At 31.6% G+C, this 20,566-nt stretch overlaps 1 protein-coding gene across 7 annotated transcripts in view; it reads right to left on the minus strand.

The window, feature by feature from the left end:
- LOC145329527 (polyamine-transporting ATPase 13A3-like) overlaps window positions 1–20,566 on the minus strand; it is a 43,648-nt gene that overhangs the window by 6,862 nt on the left and 16,220 nt on the right. For all 7 annotated transcript variants that reach the window (XR_013882953.1, XM_080173750.1, XM_080173749.1 and 4 more), the window contains 29 exons: window positions 20,490–20,523; window positions 19,680–19,749; window positions 19,104–19,182; window positions 18,175–18,203; window positions 17,850–17,927; window positions 17,290–17,374; window positions 16,729–16,791; window positions 16,418–16,552; window positions 16,092–16,158; window positions 15,617–15,771; window positions 14,927–15,062; window positions 14,055–14,212; window positions 13,791–13,904; window positions 13,440–13,514; window positions 12,277–12,345; window positions 9,051–9,191; window positions 8,603–8,680; window positions 8,084–8,189; window positions 7,792–7,896; window positions 7,466–7,548; window positions 6,174–6,296; window positions 5,543–5,607; window positions 5,116–5,163; window positions 4,349–4,427; window positions 4,022–4,137; window positions 3,549–3,617; window positions 3,142–3,206; window positions 2,923–3,010; window positions 112–208 (listed from right to left, as the gene is read on the minus strand). Coding sequence is in view for 6 of the 7 variants with exons in the window: in XM_080173750.1 (XP_080029876.1) it covers window positions 112–208; window positions 2,923–3,010; window positions 3,142–3,206; window positions 3,549–3,617; window positions 4,022–4,137; window positions 4,349–4,427; window positions 5,116–5,163; window positions 5,543–5,607; window positions 6,174–6,296; window positions 7,466–7,548; window positions 7,792–7,896; window positions 8,084–8,189; window positions 8,603–8,680; window positions 9,051–9,191; window positions 12,277–12,345; window positions 13,440–13,514; window positions 13,791–13,904; window positions 14,055–14,212; window positions 14,927–15,062; window positions 15,617–15,771; window positions 16,092–16,158; window positions 16,418–16,552; window positions 16,729–16,791; window positions 17,290–17,374; window positions 17,850–17,927; window positions 18,175–18,203; window positions 19,104–19,182; window positions 19,680–19,749; window positions 20,490–20,523 (2,610 nt within the window). In the remaining variant the exon portion in view is untranslated. The remainder of the gene's footprint in view (window positions 1–111; window positions 209–2,922; window positions 3,011–3,141; window positions 3,207–3,548; window positions 3,618–4,021; window positions 4,138–4,348; window positions 4,428–5,115; window positions 5,164–5,542; window positions 5,608–6,173; window positions 6,297–7,465; window positions 7,549–7,791; window positions 7,897–8,083; window positions 8,190–8,602; window positions 8,681–9,050; window positions 9,192–12,276; window positions 12,346–13,439; window positions 13,515–13,790; window positions 13,905–14,054; window positions 14,213–14,926; window positions 15,063–15,616; window positions 15,772–16,091; window positions 16,159–16,417; window positions 16,553–16,728; window positions 16,792–17,289; window positions 17,375–17,849; window positions 17,928–18,174; window positions 18,204–19,103; window positions 19,183–19,679; window positions 19,750–20,489; window positions 20,524–20,566) is intronic.

A 20,566-nucleotide genomic window follows, 5' to 3' on the forward strand; every position in this document is an offset into this window, starting at 1 on the left:
TATGCACAATTTCTGTTTTTCAATGCAAAACAAACTATCATAATAAAAACTCTGGACTATTAATGTTTGAAATGTTTCAGAGATGATATTTTTTAACAAAAAGCTACTTACATAGAAAACCATGAGGACACTGATAAGCTGTGTAAAGCAGAAGGCAACTCCAAATTTAAATGAAGCAAAGGCTGACACCATAGTTGCTCGACCCTCTCTGCAAAAATGGTATTTTTTGATTTTATGTTTGTTATATGCTTGAACAGCTGTCCAGATATTAATACTTGTTATATAATCAGTAAAGGTTTTTGGCACAACACACCGGTGTCCTGGATAGGAAACAGGTTTTTTTTGACATACGTCTCACAAGACCTATGTAGTCATGACCGGGAGACAATGACGGTTCAGTACATGACTTTTGTTAAATCACAGCTGATCATTTTTGTGGTTTTTTTTGAAAATTACTTTTATACCCAAATTTTCATAGTTTTTCCTTCAAAAATCACAATTTTCTCACATTTGCAGCTTAGTTAACTTAAATTTACACAAGAAAAGTATAATAAATACAGCTGAACTAAGGACTGTGTTATCATTAATAACAAAATCTTTAAGAATCTTGAATAATCTAAGATTTGTAGTCTAGAAATGAAATAAGAGTTATTTGAAGTAAATATTTGAATTGATGTCTAAACAACTCTTGTAATTAACTTTTTAAAAAATATTTCATGTTCCTATTGCATGCCTCATGACATATTATATTTTTAAAACAAGTTTCCTTGAAATATTAACAAGTTATCCTGCTCAATATTGGTTCCTGGCTGATTTGATGTCTCAACATCAAAACAATATCTGCTTGGAGTATAACATATATATCCACAACCACAGTTGCCATGTTTAAAGTCCTATATTACCATATATACCAGGCTGCAATTGAATATACAACCAGTCCTTGGTTCAAAAAAGCTTAGTAGAAGGTTAATATTTTTAACAAGTGGGATTATCACTTGTAAGTGTTTGACATGAACTTGGAATCCGTGGAAAGACCAGTCTATAGCTGGTCTTGATTGAGTCTCTGCCTTTTGTACACACTGCTTGTCTTTACTACTGATTAAATATCATAGTGAGAACCATGGAAGGTTTTACATAGGTGAACATACAGAATGATTATAGATACATATTGGATTCTAAGCTGGATGAATAATTTGCAAGATAGTGTAGTCAAGATAGCGTAAGAGCAGCTAACTGACAGGAAGAAAATAATAGTAGCTTATTACTAGAGTGAATGTGAATACTGGTTACATGATCATAACTGGATTTTATTCAAGTGTGATTTCCATTTGCGCCTTTAAAATCCAATTTGAAAATAAACACAGGCAAGTTCTTTGTCCTAAGCAGATCAATACTACCCTTCCTAAAAGCTACCAGTAGTAAAGGGACCTAGGAAGGTGTTGAACAGGAAGACCAAAATGTAGGATTAGCAAAGCAAAAATAAAGGGCAGTTTGTCTATCAAGTGGTGTTAAATTTGGAATCATAGACCCACCTGACTTTCAATCAGCAGAGTAGGCGGAAACCATGGTGAATTTCTGAGTAATAGAGAATGAGAGGATATGAGCTCTTAGCTGAAGTAACTAAGGCAAGGGAGTCTTAAAGACCATGTAGCTAGATGCATGGCAGTCTTGTCTTTCATTCATGGAAAGATCTCTCATGACAGTAGTTGGTTCATAGGAAACCAAAGGAAGTAAAAAGTAAGAATACTTGAAAGTTTATTCTGAATCTTGAGGTTATCCCTTTACATGGCAAAAGTCAAGCCACAAGTTCAATGGCAAACAAGTGCCATAAAGAAAGAGTCAAAAGTGTGTGAAATTGTTTATTAACAAACAAGGTCAGAATTCTAAACTGACTTCCATCAAGATTTATAGGCTGGGTGAAACATGTCAGCTGGCTAGAATAGAGGTCTGGCTATACCAGGGTGGAGAGAGGTACCCTGTTTATTGGAAAGTATTATGAGGCATACTTGTTAAAGTTGAAGGACAGGGACGGTAACTTTAACATCTTTAAACAAGAAGTTTAACATGTGGATTGATAGGAGATAATGTTTTAGTGAAAGAAATTTGAGAGCAATAACTTTATGTTGTGGAGTCAAAGGCAAAGTCAGATAGATTTAATCATGTTAAAGCCAGGTGAAAGCCTATGGAAGCAGTTCTGATGTGCAAATTTATTGTTGAACATTAATTCAAAATAATTAACTCTTACTCAATTTCTAGACTACAAATCTTATTCCATTTATTCTAAAAGATCTTGTTATAGGTGATAGCACAATCTTCAGTACAGCTGTTACTTATTATACTTTTCTTGCGTAAATTTAGGCTAACTAAGCAGCAAATGTGAGAAAATTGAGATTTTTTTTTAAAAATCTATGAAATTTTGGATAAAAAAGTAATTTTCAAAAAAAAACCACAAAAATGATCAGCTGTGATTTAACGAAAGTCATGTACTGAACCGTCATTGTCTCTCGGTCATGACTACATAGGTCTTGTGAGACGTATGTCAAAAAAAACCTGTTTTCTATCCAGGACACCAGTGAACATGTTTCAAAGCTCTTGGAAGATTTTACAATTGAGGTTATATTAACCCTCATCCCTGGCGTTTGCACGTTCTGAGCTAATGCAATTGCATAAATTTAAGGCATTCGTAAGTTAGTTATGTTACAGTTATTATATTTTCAACATTTTTTTTTAAATACACTATTCTGTAAAATAAAAATATATGTATATTTAAATTTTAGCAATCTTTTTTAATTAATATTTTCTCGTTTGGTTGTTTTAGATAATTAAGTCAGATAAATTTAATAACGGCTATGAACCGTTAGTTGGACATATCCTAATTATCAAGTAGCTGTAATTCTAAAACTATGTATTTTATTCACTTACTTTATGAGATATGGTACACAAGCAATATTAACATTTCTAGATGTGAACGGAGCTGCTACTGAGGCCTCTGCCATTGACAAAGATATTCCTAAAAAAAGTTTATGTTGATCTTGCTATAGATTGTTAACATTAAGGCTGCAGTTTGAAAGAAATTAAGGAGTGCAAGTTAAATTATGTGTAAGCTTTTAAGAATGTAAAAAAGAGATTTGATGACAATACCTGCATGTGCAGTTTTTAATGCTCCACAATCATTACAACCATCTCCACACATTATCACTTGTCTCCTATAATATAGATGGATATGACTTCTGGTGTCGCTTCGGGTTCTAGACCTCTCCAAGCACTAACCCATTGAAAGCATTTTTAGCTTCTCTAGTATGACGCAATGTGAACCATACTTGAACCCGACAGTTAGTCGACATTTTACCAACTACACTAAAAAACTTCTTTTTTTTCATCTTGAAAGTGTCCTAAAAATAAGCTGTGTGACGTCAATTGATCCATTTCTTTTTACGGAGTTTCCTTTCCCTCTTCTCCTCTAATCCGTCATGTTTATGACGTCACACGGCACATATTTTAGGAAACTTTGTAAAGGTCCAAGTTTAACTAACAAAAAGATAACTTACCCCATATTTTTCAAAGCTTCAATAAGATGAATTTTCTGCTCTGGAAGCATTCTTGCAAATATCTTCCCTCTGAAACGAAAATGGCATAAACCCTATGACAATTTAAATAAAAATGATTATTTTTTTCAAAGAAATTCAAATTATTAATAAAAAAATAGATATTCTTAATATGATGTAAAATTGGTATCATCTAGAGGACGTGTACAATACATACATACAACAATTATTAAATTTTGATGTCCCTAAACCTGATTTTGCACAATATTATAGATAATAAGCAATTGCCTGATTTGCAAAGTAACCAATTTACAGATTAGATTAGGTTAAGTTGGGTTATTTCAGATTTAATATAGTTAGCCTCAGCGTTGCGGAGGGGTTTGATTTTGATGCGACTCCGGCTCCGCGGAGCCGTCTGTGAGGATGACGGCTCCGGCTCCATAACGCTGGTTAGCCTAGATAACAATGCAACTAACCTATGTACAATTTTCTTGAATAATTCTGGATCTTTATTCATGATTGTGTTAAATGTTGGTCCATCACAAGCAAATACGTACGTATCATTCGTCAGAGCGTTGAATTGTCTGTTATCCTAAAAATATAATTTGATTTTTCTGGTGACTTGGATCATACTATGAAGAATTAGGCCAGTCTGTTTCTCACTCTATAACTAATGTTTAAATTTAAATTTAGTTATTTTTTCGTCAAAAATTATTTTGTTGTTTTACAAAAATAAATTAATCTAACACTTTGCCAAAGTCTAAACAAGTTTTATCTAATGAATTAATAGTTTTAATGCTAACCTGTATTATTTTTGCATTTTCAGATTCAGGAAGAGTATAGTTGACTTTGAAATTATTTGCTGTGTCATCAATTGTTACTCTGGTTTAGATACAACTTTTATATACAAAAAAAATAATATTGCCAGTTGTTGGGGAGGTAATTTTTTGAATTTTAAAAATGGCATCTTCTTATCTCAAGACATTAGAAATTGTATGCAAACTTTGCTATAACAAATGCATGAGACAGAATTGTAATAGTAGGAGCGTTGACCTTGGTCAATTAAAACTTAATATTTTGGTCTTCCAGATTTTTGGAATTAAAGGGTTGGTTGTCTGTATTTTTTGGTAGGCCAATAAAGGTTAGTTGAAAAAGGATGACAACATCCTTAAAAGTGAAGCTCTAAAATCAGACTAAGGGACAAATGAATAAATACCTGTAAAGTGGGAGAACTTTATAAGCAAAGTAATAATTTATATTTCTTATCATAATTGTAAATTTATTACTGGTAAGAAACAGGATTTGTTCAGAGATATAATTACATTCTTAGAACATGATTATAAGTATGCCTCTCTAATAACATGTCCTAGAAATCATTATGCCAAAAATAATATCGATAGGATAATTATATAGTACAGAAAAAGTAAAAATTAAAAAAAAATAATCAGCGGGTTTCAAATAAACGCACGGACTTTCTGTTAACTGTTATTAGTCGCTACGCTTTATAGGAACCACAAAAAAATACATAATTATAGAAAAGTTTAGCTTTTAAATATAACTGTATCTATTCCTTATGATAGTCTGGTCTGGCTGTACAAGCTCACAATCTCGTCCAACACTACAAATATTCAATTATTAAAATAAAAATTGTAAATTTATATGTTAAGTAGAGGGTGCACCTCATTCTATATTATACAAACAAGTATGATAATTTAAGAGTCTTAAAATGTCTGTATGTTTTTAAACAAGAAATAAATAAATTCTACCGTTACCATTCCTACTAAACTTATGTGGAAAAGACATCTAATCATCTATTTTGATACAATAAAAACTATATCCTAATCAAATTATATCTTAAACATTAAGAGATATGAGATACTAATTCTGAAGCTTTTTGTTTTTAACACTTGGACTTTAGCGACTTCTTAAAAGCTAACATGATTGAACTAGTTCTTGGCTGCATTTAATCGTTTCTTAACGTCTTAATGATGAAGTACCTTATAGCTGTTAGTATGTTATCACCAGTGACCATCACTGTATTGATGTCTGCTTCATGTAACTCCTAAACATAAAAATATGTTATCACCAGTGACCATCACTGTATTGATGTCTGCTTCATGTAACTCCTAAACATAAAAATAATTCATTCATGTTTACGTGGATCAAAAGTACCTTCAAAGAATTTGCACATAACAGATTTTATATAATTAAGACAGATTTAAATTTTAGGTAAATTTCTAAAATTAGTTAAATATGGAAGTAAAAATAAACAATTGTAAATAAAGATAAGGTTTCAAGTAAATAATCAAATAATATATTTAAAACAAAAAGTTATTTATGGTATTGAATGTCTAATTTAAACTTTGTATTTTAAAATGTTTCCGCCAACATTCTTTCCGTTTTAATATAATCCACTAGTGCAAAAATTTAAATTGTGGCCTATTAAATTTCATTTAAATAAAAAAAACTGTGAATCTATCAGAACAACTTTTTTCAAATCGTGTTTGAAAAAAAGCCCGCCAGATATAATTATAGAAGTTAATGTTGAATATGTACATGCTGTAATATTCAATAAAAATATCTTATATGATAAGCTACATTTACCTGTCAGAAACGTTAAAATAATACCTTAATTGCCCCATAGGTTTGTTTCTTTACTAGGTTCTGCATAATGATAAGTCCCAGGAAGGAGGATTTTTCCTCCAGGTGACTTCTGGACAACCCATCAACATCTGTCCAACTCAGACCAGGCTAAAAGTTAGAATTGTAGCTTTTTGTGTAAGATCAAGGACAATTATATCATAGGGTTGCATCAACAAAAAAAACTGTAATACAAATAGCAACTTCGGAATATGTAGATTCGTAGAATGTAAATGCATTTAATTTAAATATTAAAGTAATAGGATGTCTATGTTTCTTTCTGTCTGTGTGTTTTTACTGAAGGATCTCGCTAACCGCTGTACAGATATGGTTTTCTGAAGCTTCTCACAGGTCTATAACACTTTCCAACAGAAATCACCCTTGGTTAACCAATTCCCCCCCTTCCAAAAAAAATTTAAATTTTATTTTAAAACTAAATGTAAAATGGAGAGTCGACCCTCCTTCCCCTAAGTACCCCTAGAGACCTCTATAAGCGTAGCTACTAGTATTAGATAGAAATACCACATGTTATTGAGAAAAGGGATACTAAATATTAATACTAAGTAACATATACTAATTGTGAATATACACATACTGTTAATAATAAGTTTGAAGGAGTTATAATATTACACAATCAAATTTACTTAACAAATTTGTTCTGTATAGCAGGTGCAGTCAGAAAAAATTGCCAAGGGGCACGGATAATCCAAAATTGTTTGAAAGATTTTCATCCCCCACCAATCTAATGTTTGAATAAGTTTAATAAAGGGTGTAAATGATCGTTCATGGTGTGGAATGCTGAAGATTTAACTGTGAGTAATCTCTTATTTAATATCAACAACTCTTGCCAGCAAGCCATTCAAAATTAGAAGAAATTTTTTTTAAGGTTTTCTTTTCATAGGAAATTATAAGAATTAGATATATTAAAAAGGAAAGACAAAAATCATAAGTAAAATATAAAATAAAATTATACCTCTACAATTTTCCTATAGTTTAAAACTTTATTCAAATCCTATTATAATTACTAAGTAGTAGGGCTTCAATTTCATAAGAAAATTATTCATTAACCTCTAAAATCTTTTAGATCTTTTATGAATAAATTCAACAGTTAAAATTACAAGATTTTCAAGCCAAGAAAAAATAAAATATTTTTGAATATGATTTTTGATGTAATTCGTCAAATAAAAAATGAAAACATTATTTTAATTTCATAAGTTTTCTCAAACGCATAAATTAATATTATAGCTGAAAAGCTTAGCTTATGTAAAAACACAATATACCTTTAAATCCTTAGAAGCAGCCCCTATTACTCTGAACCCTTGTTGTGTATAGTACTGTAACAGTCGTGTGAACTCAGAGGGTACTAAAAGAAAAAAAAAACTAGGTTAATTGTATCAAATGCTATGAGAAAGTCTAAGTGTTAAAAATCAGATTATATCATCAAAAACCAACAGATAGGTTCAACGAACAAGTCAAAGTATTGTTAAATTAAATATATCACTGAATTTTAAACAACCGGCATTTTGTGCTTTTTAATATCAGTTTAAATAAAAGAATATAATATTTTGCTAGAAATCTTAATTTTCCTCTATAAAATAACACTTACTTGTTTCTGGTTTACATAGGCCAGCCACTTTTTCTGGAGCCCCCTTGATAAATACACTGAAACACTGTGTTCCTTTTCTCTTGGCTACAACTGTCATTCTTTGTACTGAATTATAATATCATTGGTAATTTCAATTTTGATAAGCTATGAACCAATTACAACACGAAAAAATATTATTTGCCTTCAAATTTTACTCCGATTCATGACAATTTTTCTTAAAGCGAATAATAATGATTTTCAAAATTAAGAACGTAAAATATCAAAGATAACTTATTTCATAAGAAGAGCATACCTGCAGAATCAAAAGGATATTGTTTGAGCAATGCTATTTCAAGATTTGAGGGAGCAAAACCTCCCAGAGACAGGTGACCTCCATGTTGCCCGTCTTGGCGAGTATTCTGAATATAATATTATTTATAAACCCCCCAGAGACAGGTGACCTCCATGTTGCCCGTCTTGGCGAGTATTCTGAATATAATATTATTTATAAACCCCCCAGAGATAGGTGACCTCCATGTTGCCCGTCTTGGCGAGTATTCTGAATATAATATTATTTATAAACCTCCCAGAAACAGGTGACCTCCATGTTGCCCGTCTTGGCGAGTATTCTGAATATAATATTATTTATAAACCCCCCAGAGACAGGTGACCTTAATGTTGACCATCATGTTATTATCACAAACCAAAACTGCATAATTAGATTTACAATTTTGCAGCGCTATGAAATGTGATTATCGTCCTTTTCTTTATTGTGTATATTGTATCCTGGAAAATTGTACTTAAAAATATAAAATGTTCTTACAAGATTTACCTTTCTAGGTGAGACTAATGTCGGGGTGGCAATTCCATAATCAGGATTTATTGTCACTCCAGCGTTCTCCGTCAAATTCTGTAAATAGAAATAGATAGTCACACCACAATCTATAACCTTTAATTTTTATATATAATATATGATATAATTATAACAGGATGTTTGCTTTTTTGTTTGTGACTGTAGTTAATGATCTCGCTAACAGCTCCACCCAGATGGTTAAAGCTTCATAAAGGTCATTTAAATAATCGTACTGAGAAGAAAATTCCCATCCCCAAATCTTTTACTTTTTCGTTTTAACCCGAAAATGAAAAGTGAATTGTCGGCTTAACCTTCACCCATTTCCCTTTGAGGCGTATTTATTATAGACGTTGGTTTATAAATTACAGCTAAAACTGACGTTGTTTTTCTTTTTGTTTATCTTTTAAGAAAGAATATAAAATGTTACCCATTCAATGGCTTCAAAAAGCTTGATATCCATAGGATAGCCAGTTAACTCCCCATTGATCTTGATGAGGGAGTGACAGGATGCCATGGTCTGGACCAGCAGGCTGTCGGTTGGCAGCCGTGAGGGGTCAGATTCACTTTCCTTTAGAAATATTTCAAATTAAAATACCAATTTAGAATTGAGCTTGCTTTATCTCAATAAATAAATAAAGGAAGCAATACACTATCAACAGTTTGGGTATGAAAAACAGTTTATTTTTCAGAAAAAAACATATCTTATAGATACATTTGCTTCAATTAAGCTTGTGTATTTGTGAAGTTCAAGGAAGTTCCTGTAGATTATAGTTTTAATAGAGTAACTATAATCAATAAATCAACCATATTATACTAGCGTGATGTTTAAAAATATTCAACGTTAATTGAAAAATTTAAGAAGTTATCTTTTTTTGTAAACGAAGATATAAAATGAAGCGTAAAAATGTTTATTATATAACAGAATATGTTGTGAAATAAAACAGTGTATATAATCTTAATCACGGCTGTGTAGCCGCCAGGTTTTTGCATTAAAGTTTGCTGCGACTGACCTTAAAATGGCTGACTTAATACTGAATTTTTAAAAAGGTAACTGTTGCTGAAGAAAGTTTCTGACAAAAAAGTGGAAGGATGCATTTTATTTCTGGCATCTGGTCTCCAAATATTTGCTACGAAATCTTTTTTTATTCGGCTGAATGTGTCAGAAAATGCGGCTGCAGAATCCTGAATTATATACAAAGAAACCATAAAAGTGCCATATTTTAAATCCATGGAATAAGTATAATATTTCTAGGTCATTTACAAAGACAAATCATTTAACACGAACAAATATGTTTAATAGTATCTTAGTAAGAACAATGTAAAATGTTTAATGTTTAATATGACGCTTACGTGATAAAAATTATTATAATTTTATAGTTTTAAATGGTAAAGTGTTAACACCTCATTTGCTAAAAATGAGATAAATGTTCGACTCTCCTCCACTATTGGCCAATAAGTAGTACACCTATAAATCTCTAATAATGTAATTTAAGATATGAGCATATTTTCTACCGACTAACATACAAGACTTTAGAGTAGCTTTGCTACTAATAAACAAATTGTATTTGACGTTCTATCCTAGAAGATTTCCATTTGTTAAAGTGGCCATTTCTACAATGGTTACTTTAATGTTGTATGTATTGTATTGTATTGTAAGTGTTATTTTAATTAGTCAAGATTTCATATACAGGTGGAAACAAGGGGATATGGCTACTACCCTAAGGCCTTCTAGGGGCAATAGAGAGAATGTAGAAGGGAAGAGTATCCTCCACTTTTAAGTTTGGTTTCAAAAAGAAAAATTGACAAAAATTGGGGGGAGGGAGGGAGTTGCTGTATCCTCCCCTAAATTATCTAAACCTTCCCTGGATGTATGATAAGCTTCACTGTACAGGAGAATCATAGCGATTTAGTGGTTGGCGATATCTTAAGATACATACTAACAGACATTCTGTTACTTTTTTATAAGGATAATTTTATTTTTTATCGTGCAGGTTTCAGCTGCAATATTTCTTATGAGTTTTCTATTTGGCCAATAGGTAGATAGATACATGCTATGAGTCCAGCTTATTTCTCCTCCTTTGTAAATAACATTGTATTTAATTGTACCCCTCACTGAATTATCATTGCTTCTTTCATCTTAAGTAATTGAAAAGACATAGGTGTAACAAGCTCCATTATAACAAAAGGAAAGTTTTTATTCAGCTTATAACTCAAAATATCCTTAAACTGCTACTTTGATTTTAAAAATATAATATTAAGGACAATTTTCTTAAAATGTAGCGCTGCAATGAGAAGCATTTGACTGTAATTAGAAATAATAAAGCTAACTTTAGGCACAATAAGAAACTTAAGGTTTATAAAGCAAAAAGTCAAGAACTGTAGTCAGATGTTTGTAGACTAGCCTGGACACTGGGCATGTTTGTGAGTGTGTGTGTTTGTACCCTTCTGGATAGTCAGATGTTTGTACACTAGTCTGGACACTGGGCATGTTTGTGTGTGTGTTTGTACCAGTCTGGACAGGCTGATGTTTGTACACTAGTGTGGACACTGGGCATGTTTGTGTATGTGTTTGTACTAGTCTGGGTAGTCAGATGTTTGTACACTAGTCTGGACACTGGGCATGTTTGTGTGTGTGTTTGTACCAGTCTGGACAGGCTGATGTTTGTACACTAGTGTGGACACTGGGCATGTTTGTGTATGTGTTTGTACTAGTCTGGGTAGTCAGATGTTTGTACACTAGTCTGGACACTGGGCATGTTTGTGTGTGTGTTTGTACCAGTCTGGACAGGCTGATGTTTGTACACTAGTCTGGACACTGGGCATGTTTGTGTATGTGTTTGTACTAGTCTGGGTAGTCAGATGTTTGTACACTAGTCTGGACACTGGGCATTTTTGTGTGTGTGTTTGTACCAGTCTGGGTAGTCAGATGTTTGTACACTAGTCTGGACACTGGGCATGTTTGTGTGTGTGTTTGTACCAGTCTGGGTAGTCAGATGTTTGTACACTAGTCTGGACACTGGGCATGTTTGTGTGTGTGTTTGTACCAGTCTGGGTAGTCAGGTGTTTGTACACTAGTCTGGCCACTGGGCATGTTTGTGTGTGTGTTTGTACTAGTCTGGGTAGTCAGATGTTTGTACACTAGTCTGGACACTGTAGAAGTTCAAGTCTATGGGGAATGTTTGTGCATTTGTCTGTGTGTGTGTATGTAACTATTTTAAATCATTTTGTTACAAAAAAGTTTAAAATAATGAATTACAAATCAAAATTTGATGTTAATTTTGTCTGTAAGCGTTAGTGCATATGTGTGGGAGAGATAGAGTATAATAAAGACACTTGAAACTTTAAAGGGAGAAAGTTGTAAACTTACAAATTAATAAATACTCAGTATTTACTATTAAATAAGTTAAACAAAATTCTAAATAAATAAAATACATGCATTTTTGTTTGTATGTCTGTAGTTTAAGATCTCGCTGACCGCTGTACCGATATGGTTCTTCTTTGCCGTAAAGTTTCTTAAGGGTTCAGAAAAGGGACAAGCTATTTTGGGGAAGGGTATTTCTCAAGATAAATCGCCCTTAAAGTCATCCCCCACCAGATTTTTTTAAATTTACCCCCAGTATGCAAGTATAAAATATAGAAAAAATGAAACTTACTTGAAATTGATGGTTTTTAATTTCACATACACCAGCTAAATCCAGGTCTCCCTCAGTTAATGTGCCAGTCTAAAAATGAAAACATGTTAAATAAAAGTAGATTTAAATTATAGATAACATACATCTACACTACACATGTTATGGCAATTGTAAAATGCTCCAATATCAAATAGTTTAACGTTACAAGTTTACATCAAAAGATTACAAAATTTGACATTTCTTTGGATGGTGAATTCTTTTTCTTCTGATGTTGGAAAGTTGATGAATATGTTGATTGAATGGCAATGTTAACTCACTCAAGGAGGTTGTGAGATTCTCAAATCTGATCATCACAAGCTAGTTGAGCAAGCTAACAGCACCATCAAGTATGTAATTGTTGGTCATAATCATATGATAGTAGAGCAAGCTAACAGCACTATTAAGTATGTTATAGTTGATCATCATCATATGATAGTTGAGCAAGCAAACAGCACCATCAAGTATGTTATAGTTTATCATCGTCATATGATAGTTGAGCAAGCCAAGAGCACCATTAAGTATGTTATAGTGGATCATCATCATATGATAGTTGAACAAGGGCACCATTAAGTTGAAATAGTTAGCCATCACTACATAATAATTGAGCAAGCTAACAGGATCTAATTATTATTGCTGATTATTGCAGCTGTTCATTAGCACTGCTGGTCATTGCAGCAAAATATAATCACTGATAAGGAGGAGATTCTTGTAGTATAAAAACACCAAATAATAGTAGAGCCAGCCAAAATCAACATCAAAGTTGATTTTATTGATGGCAGTTGAGCAAGCTAACAATAACATCAAGTTTTAAGATTTTTCATCTGATCATGACAAGCTAGTGGATACAGCTAATAGTACAATGATTACTCTTATTACTCTTTATTCAGTGTGTAGAAGTTCATGTGTCATTAAATTTACAGTTTTTAAACAATAAAGTAAAAAAAACAAGTGTTACATATATGTAAAAATAAAAGAAGAATACATGTGTAAAATAACAATATTAATATTGGAAATACGAAAAAATTCAAATCACAAATAAATACTTTTTAAATAAAAGTAATTTGATAAAATTATGTGTCATCCTTTTATTATATTTAAATAGCAAGAAGATAAGATTTATCTAATGATTAACAAAATTGTCATACCTTATCAAAAGCAACAACATCAATGCCTCCACACAAACTGATGTGCTTGGTATGTAGACAAAATATTCCTCTCTTCTACAAAAATAACATCAAAATTAGACTTATAGCACAAAACAGTAGCATTGTATTTTTTAGGAAAAAGTTTTGATTGTTATATTTGTACAGTATCCTGTCAAATAATTTTTTTGATTGTTTGTTTGTGAATTTTCTATTTTATTTCAAATATGCTTTGTGAGAATCATAAGTGACAGTTATCCAAAATCGTCTAAATGATATTTAAGTTACAGACATACAGACTGTTTGACATAGAGAGATGACCTAATTATGTAGCAGCTGAACTTCATTATGTACCTGAAGCCTTCTTTGAGCAAATGCATTGTTGGCTGTTAGTGCAGCTGGTAAAATGGGAGGAACAACAAAGGTCAGGATGTCCAAACTGTTCAATAAGATCTCAGAAATTGTACCCTAGTTAAAACAAAACATGTAAAAAATATTTTTTACTATTTGTGCAAATTAGCTTTGCACAAGAATTTGGCAAATTGATTCTTTAATTTTTTATTTAGATTTACTCCGACTTCAATTTATTCTTCGCAAGAGTTTACAAAGAACACTTACCCCATTTCTAATCCACATTGTTAGTGAGTAGGCCATGCCAATAAGACCCAGAGTTAGGAAAACATAGACAGACTTGAGGAAATCACTGAAGAACTTGAAGTCCAATGGGGGTGGAAATAGAATTGCTCTCACAAGCTCGCCCTTTGTGGTCATAAAACCTAAAAATAATTATACAATCTATACTTCAAGATCAAATGTTTAAATAGTGAAATGTATTAAGCCATCTTTTGATATTGGCATACCTAACTTTTTTAGTCTATACATATTATTTTTCGTTTGTTTGTATATTATTTAGATTAGGTTGTATTGGGTAGACCCACAGGTCACTTCTGGGTTCAAGCAGTGGTTAGGCATAGGAAAAAAAGAACAACCTTCTTTTTTTAACTTAAAAAAGTGCTCAATATGAACTTTAAAGGAAAATAATAATAATTTTCAAATTGTTATTCTAGAACTTTCACAAAGTGTTTTGATAACAATATCAATTTCCTTTAAAAATGATAAGATATTAGTTGATAAAGAATTAACGATGAGATGGAGTTGTTCATCTTTATTTATAGTTAAGTTGATGAAACATTCATTTACATTAAATTTTTACAGTTTGCGACAACCATGAGGTATTTTAAAAAAATTGATAATTGATGTCATAATCAAATTACATATCTAAGGCAAAAATAAGCATTTAAAAAATCTAACTTATTTGGTTTGTTAAATCACCAGTGGGCGAAATTTTATGTTTTCATCAAACCTATAAGTGATTTTCAGCTGTCGTTGGGAAGAAACACTTAGAAAAATTGACGACATTTTCATCTGCCCCGCAAATATTATTTTTGATTTATTTTGCTTGTTGGCTATACTTTATTCCTAGTATGTACCTGTACGGATGACCACAGCCTTGATGTGCTGACCAGCCTTGACCTTGCCCTGCATCACCTCTGTACCAGAGTACAGGATATATTGTCTCTGATAGTCATAGTTAAAATCAACAGCCACCTCATCCGGTACTGCAACCTAAAAAACAATTTAGAATGTTAGAATCTTTCTATCTGATTAAGATCCGATTCCTAAAAGCTATGGTATCTGTCTGTCTGTCCGTCCGTCTGAAGCTTAAGATCTCGGTAACCACTGAACCGATTGGATTCTACTCTTCAGGGTAGAGCTGGTGGTTTTAAGCTATTTTCTTGGGGGGTGGGACACCCACAACCCCCCCAAAAATGAAAATTACCCCCCCCATTTTTTTTTTGCAGAAGATTTCACTAGTCCTTTTTTTTGCAGAAAATTCCTTTGTCCTTTTTTTTGCAGAAGATTTCCTTGGTCCTTTTTTTCTTCTGAAGATTTCCCTGGTCCTTTTACGATTTTCACCTTAATTTTTTTGATCACCTCTTGGGGCAAAGCCCCTAGAGGCCAAGGGCGAAGCCGCTAGTAACCTATAAAATAATAGGATTAATCCCTATTTTGTAAGCAGAGGTCTTCGGTCCCTCTTGGCCAACAAACCAGGAACAAATCCTAAAATTTTTTCATGTTACTATACTTGGAATACTTTTAGTTAATCATAAATTGGTAACCTTGGTGACAGGTATAGATTCTCCAGTGAGCATGCTTTCATTAACAACAGCGCCTCCGTCAACAAGAACAGCATCACATTCGACTGTGTACCCACCAGTTGTTGGCAACAGGACTACATCTCCTGGTACTAGCTGGATACTTGACAGTGTGATTTCTAGATACATAATAGAGTGTTATACTTACTAGATCTCCTAGCACTAGCTGGATACTTGATTTATAGATAGATAATACAGTTCTATACTTACTAGATCACATAGCTCTGGCTAGATACTTGATAGTGTGATTGTTATATGAGATATGTAGAAAATAGAAAGTAGATAAATAGATAGTTTAAGAAAAAACACAAGAAAAGAAATAATATAATTATTTCAGCTTATTTTTTCCATCGCATAGGGTTTCAGATATTACAATGTATCTTTTTCTTTTTCCATTGTAGATATAGGTTACTATTATACTAAGGAAAATAAAACTTACCTTTTCCGTCTCTGACTACTCGAACTTTGGACTCAGATTTCATTGTGTCTCGCAGATTTCGATTTTGCTAAAAAATAGATCTTATGAAATTATGATTTTAATTTTTTAGAGCCTGCAATAATGGTTTATTTAATCACCTAAATAATTGATCTTATCTTTGCTTTGAAACTTAATATAGTGAATGGAAGTATTTTGCTAAGTTTTGCATCTTAAATGTCAAGCAAAATTTTTATATGTAAAAAGTCTTTTTAGCTTTTAGCAAGAATTTCACTTGAAGAAAAAGCTTAGAACTAATAAAAAACATAAATAATTTATAAAACTATTACCCTTCTAGTTTCCCAGACAGAGACCGTGACCGAAATGACCGATGTGACCGCAATAATGACCGCGAATTTCCAGTAATATTGTAGAGACCATAGGATGACAGTGTAGGCTTGGAACAGATAAAATGGATTCAAGCCCTAGAATTAAAACAAGTTAGTTATTCTTAATTATCATTGATGTAATATGGATTTTCCCCCAATATGTTATTATGGTGATATTGTTGGTAAAGTAAATAATCTCATAAAACAAAAATTGATAAATATCAGATATGACCACTCATATAAATGTCATATAATCGACACAAATCTCTTACCTCATGAATTACAAGGTAGAGAACAGGAGGAACGCTGATTTTTATTAGATTTTCACCAAAAGTCTGAAAAAAGCAAAGTAAAAGCATTGTCTCTGATTGAAGCAATACAAATGACCAATGATAGTCAAGTATACATTTTACCATTGGTCAATTACGGTATATACTGGCCTATCATTGGTCATTTGTATTATATAACGTCATTTTTTATTATGCACTATAAGCTGATTCTCTCTGGATAGAAAGCTTTATTCATGTGTAGGCAGTTTCTTTACTTTTAAAAATTCGCCCCTGAACAAGAAACTTATAATCATTTAAATGCTGAAGGCTATCAAGTAGTAATGATAATTTTCAAAAATGTGACATTATTAGCTATGTAGAATTCTATATTCATTATAATGTACACGCTTTTAATATTGATAAAACTCTACATTTTTATATCAAAAAGGAAGTTTGATATTATTTGATTGAACAATGCACATTTTTTTATGGAATTTATCAACAGTTGAATTTTTCTGCTTAATGTTCTTTTAAATTAATCAATGCAAAAAAAAATATTTTTACCAAATTTCTCTGAACTACTTGAGATCTGGAAAGTCCTTCTTGTAGTTTGTAAAAATCTGCTTGCTTCATCCCTTGGTCAAGGTTTCTGAAATAACATTTTAATGTTTCACACTTCTTAACATGTCCAACAAAAACAATGAAATTTAATTTCTTTTAAATGCTGTTTTATATACGATCTTGGTTAACAGGATCATACTTTGAACTTCAAAGATTTAAATAATAAAATTCCAGCGCTGTTTTATCTATTAACCATCTGGCTCATTACATAAAAGTAATTAATAAACTATTGATGTGAGGGTTCTAATGCCCCCTCCCCCTAAACATATTAGGATTTCTGGAGCTTGAAAATAAATTGAAAATAAGGGACAGGCGTTTGATTCTTATGCCTAAACCTAATTCTTAATCTGACCTAAAGTAGGTAATTAACAAACAAATGAAACTATCTCCTCCTTATTTTCATTTTTTTTTCAAAATAAGAAAGAGGGTGTTGGGCTTTCAATGCTCATCAAGGTACTTGGAATGAAATGCCTGGTTTCTTATAGTAACTAAATGTAACAAACCTTAATTTTTCAAAAGTTTGCAAGGAGGCATCCCACACATATTTGATCTTCTTATTGATAAAATACAATGGACGATTCCTGAAATTGAACAATATGATCGAAGAAAGCTCTTTTCATTTCGGTGGTAGCCCTACGTCTTTTTTTCAACAAACCCTTAGAATATAATAACTTAAAACCTAATATTATTATTGTTTTGCCACAAAATTATACAACTATGTATAAAATCATTATCAAGTTCAATATTTTCAAGTTGATAGCATGAATAGCACGAAATATAGCATGATCATCAGCTGTAGTCTATGTAAAGTATTTATAATAAATATACCTGTTCCATATTACTTCTTCTTCAAACACCTTTAAAATGAAAATAAATTTGTATTACTAAGATGAAGATATTAAAGCAAAATGAAATAGGCTATTTTAGATATTTGATCTAGTAAACCTAAGAATAGAGATGATTTAATGTTTAGGATATTATGACTAATCCTTTTTTGTTAGGGAAATTTAGGTTTGATTGTTCATTTTTGCCACCACATGACCGATTTAAGTCTACTTTCTACGTGATAAAACTCAAAGAATAAATTCTTTTGACTAAGACAGAAAACAAAAAATACAAATTTAATTCATGAAGATCGAATTATTTAACAAAATTTAATTTGATGATATTTGAAACCAAAATAATTTAATGTAAAGAAAACCAATCTTAAATTTGAATGAGCAAATATTTTAAAAATATGTGAATGTCTTCATTAAAGATTTCGTAGCTGCACAAAGTGTCTGAAAAATCAGCCATGTGACGTCATAAAAATGAGGGATTATCCATCTCTTTTTTAGGGGTTTCTTTTCCCACTTCTCCTCTTATCTCACTCATTTTTAAGACGTAATGGCTGATTTTTAAGACACAAGATTTCTGCAGAGATTTTATTGAGGTAAATCAGCGGTAACAGACATCTTTGAGTTACACATTTTTTACACATGCTCCATTTTTCTGGATCCTGACTTTCATGACTAGGGTATGTCTGTCCGCCTGTACGTGACAGCGAGGTAAAAATTTCAATTTCAACAATAAAGCTGTAAAAATATCTGGAAGAAAATACACGATGGAGATTTGACTACTATAAAGTAGTTTATTCTTTCTTTATATCAAATGTATTTAAATTGTTATTTAATCGCTTCTTATAGACAAAATACCCTATGGAAAACTTTGCTTCGATAAATGGTCTTGTTAATCACTCTCTAAGTACATAATATTACCTGTTCAAAGTTATCCTGTAGGAGGACTTTATCAGCTGAACTCAAAGGAACTTGTTTATATATACTTTTCATTTTTAAATCCTATCATAAAATATCCATGTTTTACTTGTAACTTGCCGAAAATCTGTTTATTGAAATACACAAGTCCACAGAAGCGAAAACAATTTAAACCCACCTATGACATTATTTTTGAAGTTAACATTTAGTTCTTTTTTTTAAATGTGATTCCAAAAGGGAAATTGTAAGTATCAATTGGTATTGTCGGTTTCGTGGCATTGCCTCTTAAGGGGCGTTTCGTCGTATTTTTATCCTATTTATAGCCCCTGCAGGGGGCTCTGATACTGCAGGAAATCATTAACATTTACCTAACCTAACATAAAATAACCTCTTAAAAGCTACTGTGAAAATACGACAAAACGCCCCTTAAGAGGCGATGTCACGAAACCGACAATACCCGTATCAATTTATAAATAATTTCTTTTTATTATAAGGAAAATTAATTTATTCCACAGTAAAACTTTCGCAAATTTGAAAATTGTCCTAAATGGCCTTGATAAATAATTTGATGGATTATTTTCCTTTCTCCAAGTGATAAGAACTATAGCCAAGCCACCAGTACAGATAACCAGCAGAGATATTAGGGCTACCTACAAACACAGCCATACTTCTTTGTAAAATTACATCCTTGAACTTTATTTTCAATTTAAAATCATTTTTGTATGAAAAATATGATTGCTCCTAGTGTTTATTAGTTATTTTTTTTTGCCTCGCTTCATAGTATTGCATCAGACGGACAATTCTCCCTATCATATCAATCATTAGATAGATTTTAAAGTACCGTATTTTTTCAGAAGGTTTAGAATAAATTTTGCGTTTTTCCCTCTTTATTTTGCTTTTATCTATTTATACAGGGATGAAGGGGACAGTGCCAGTTTGAATAATTAATAACCCATAAGTAAACCAACTTTTTCAATTAACAAAGGCAAAATTTAAAATCTTTGTGGATAGGTTCACATAATTTCCATATTTCTATCCCTAAATTCCTGATCTAGATATAATAATAAGATTTTTGTTTATTTGATTAAGTATCAGAAAATATGCAATTGGTTACAAATAATACAAAAACATTCAATTTTTTTCCTTATTTCCGTCTTGATAAAAAAGCTATTTATTAAGGGTAATAAAAACGTATAAGCAAGGTCAATAATTTCCAAAAGTATCGTTGCAAGAACAGGAATAGCCTAAATATCATATCGCATTATAGAATATTATTTACATTTTTGTAAATGCTTTTTTGTTCCATTCCATTTTAAGAACAGACGTACTAAATCGATTGGTTATGAAGTAGCTTTGCCACTTATTATATTTATCAAGTTTGGCTGTGTTCCTTTGCATATGACAGTTTGTATCCTTTGATTGTCTGAAAATAATTATAATTAGAATATTATTAGATTTGAAGTATT

The sequence above is a fragment of the Acartia tonsa genome, chromosome 10 (genome assembly GCF_053477335.1).
Source record: "Acartia tonsa isolate MP-2025a chromosome 10, ASM5347733v1, whole genome shotgun sequence".
NCBI classification, from domain to species: domain Eukaryota; kingdom Metazoa; phylum Arthropoda; class Copepoda; order Calanoida; family Acartiidae; genus Acartia; species Acartia tonsa.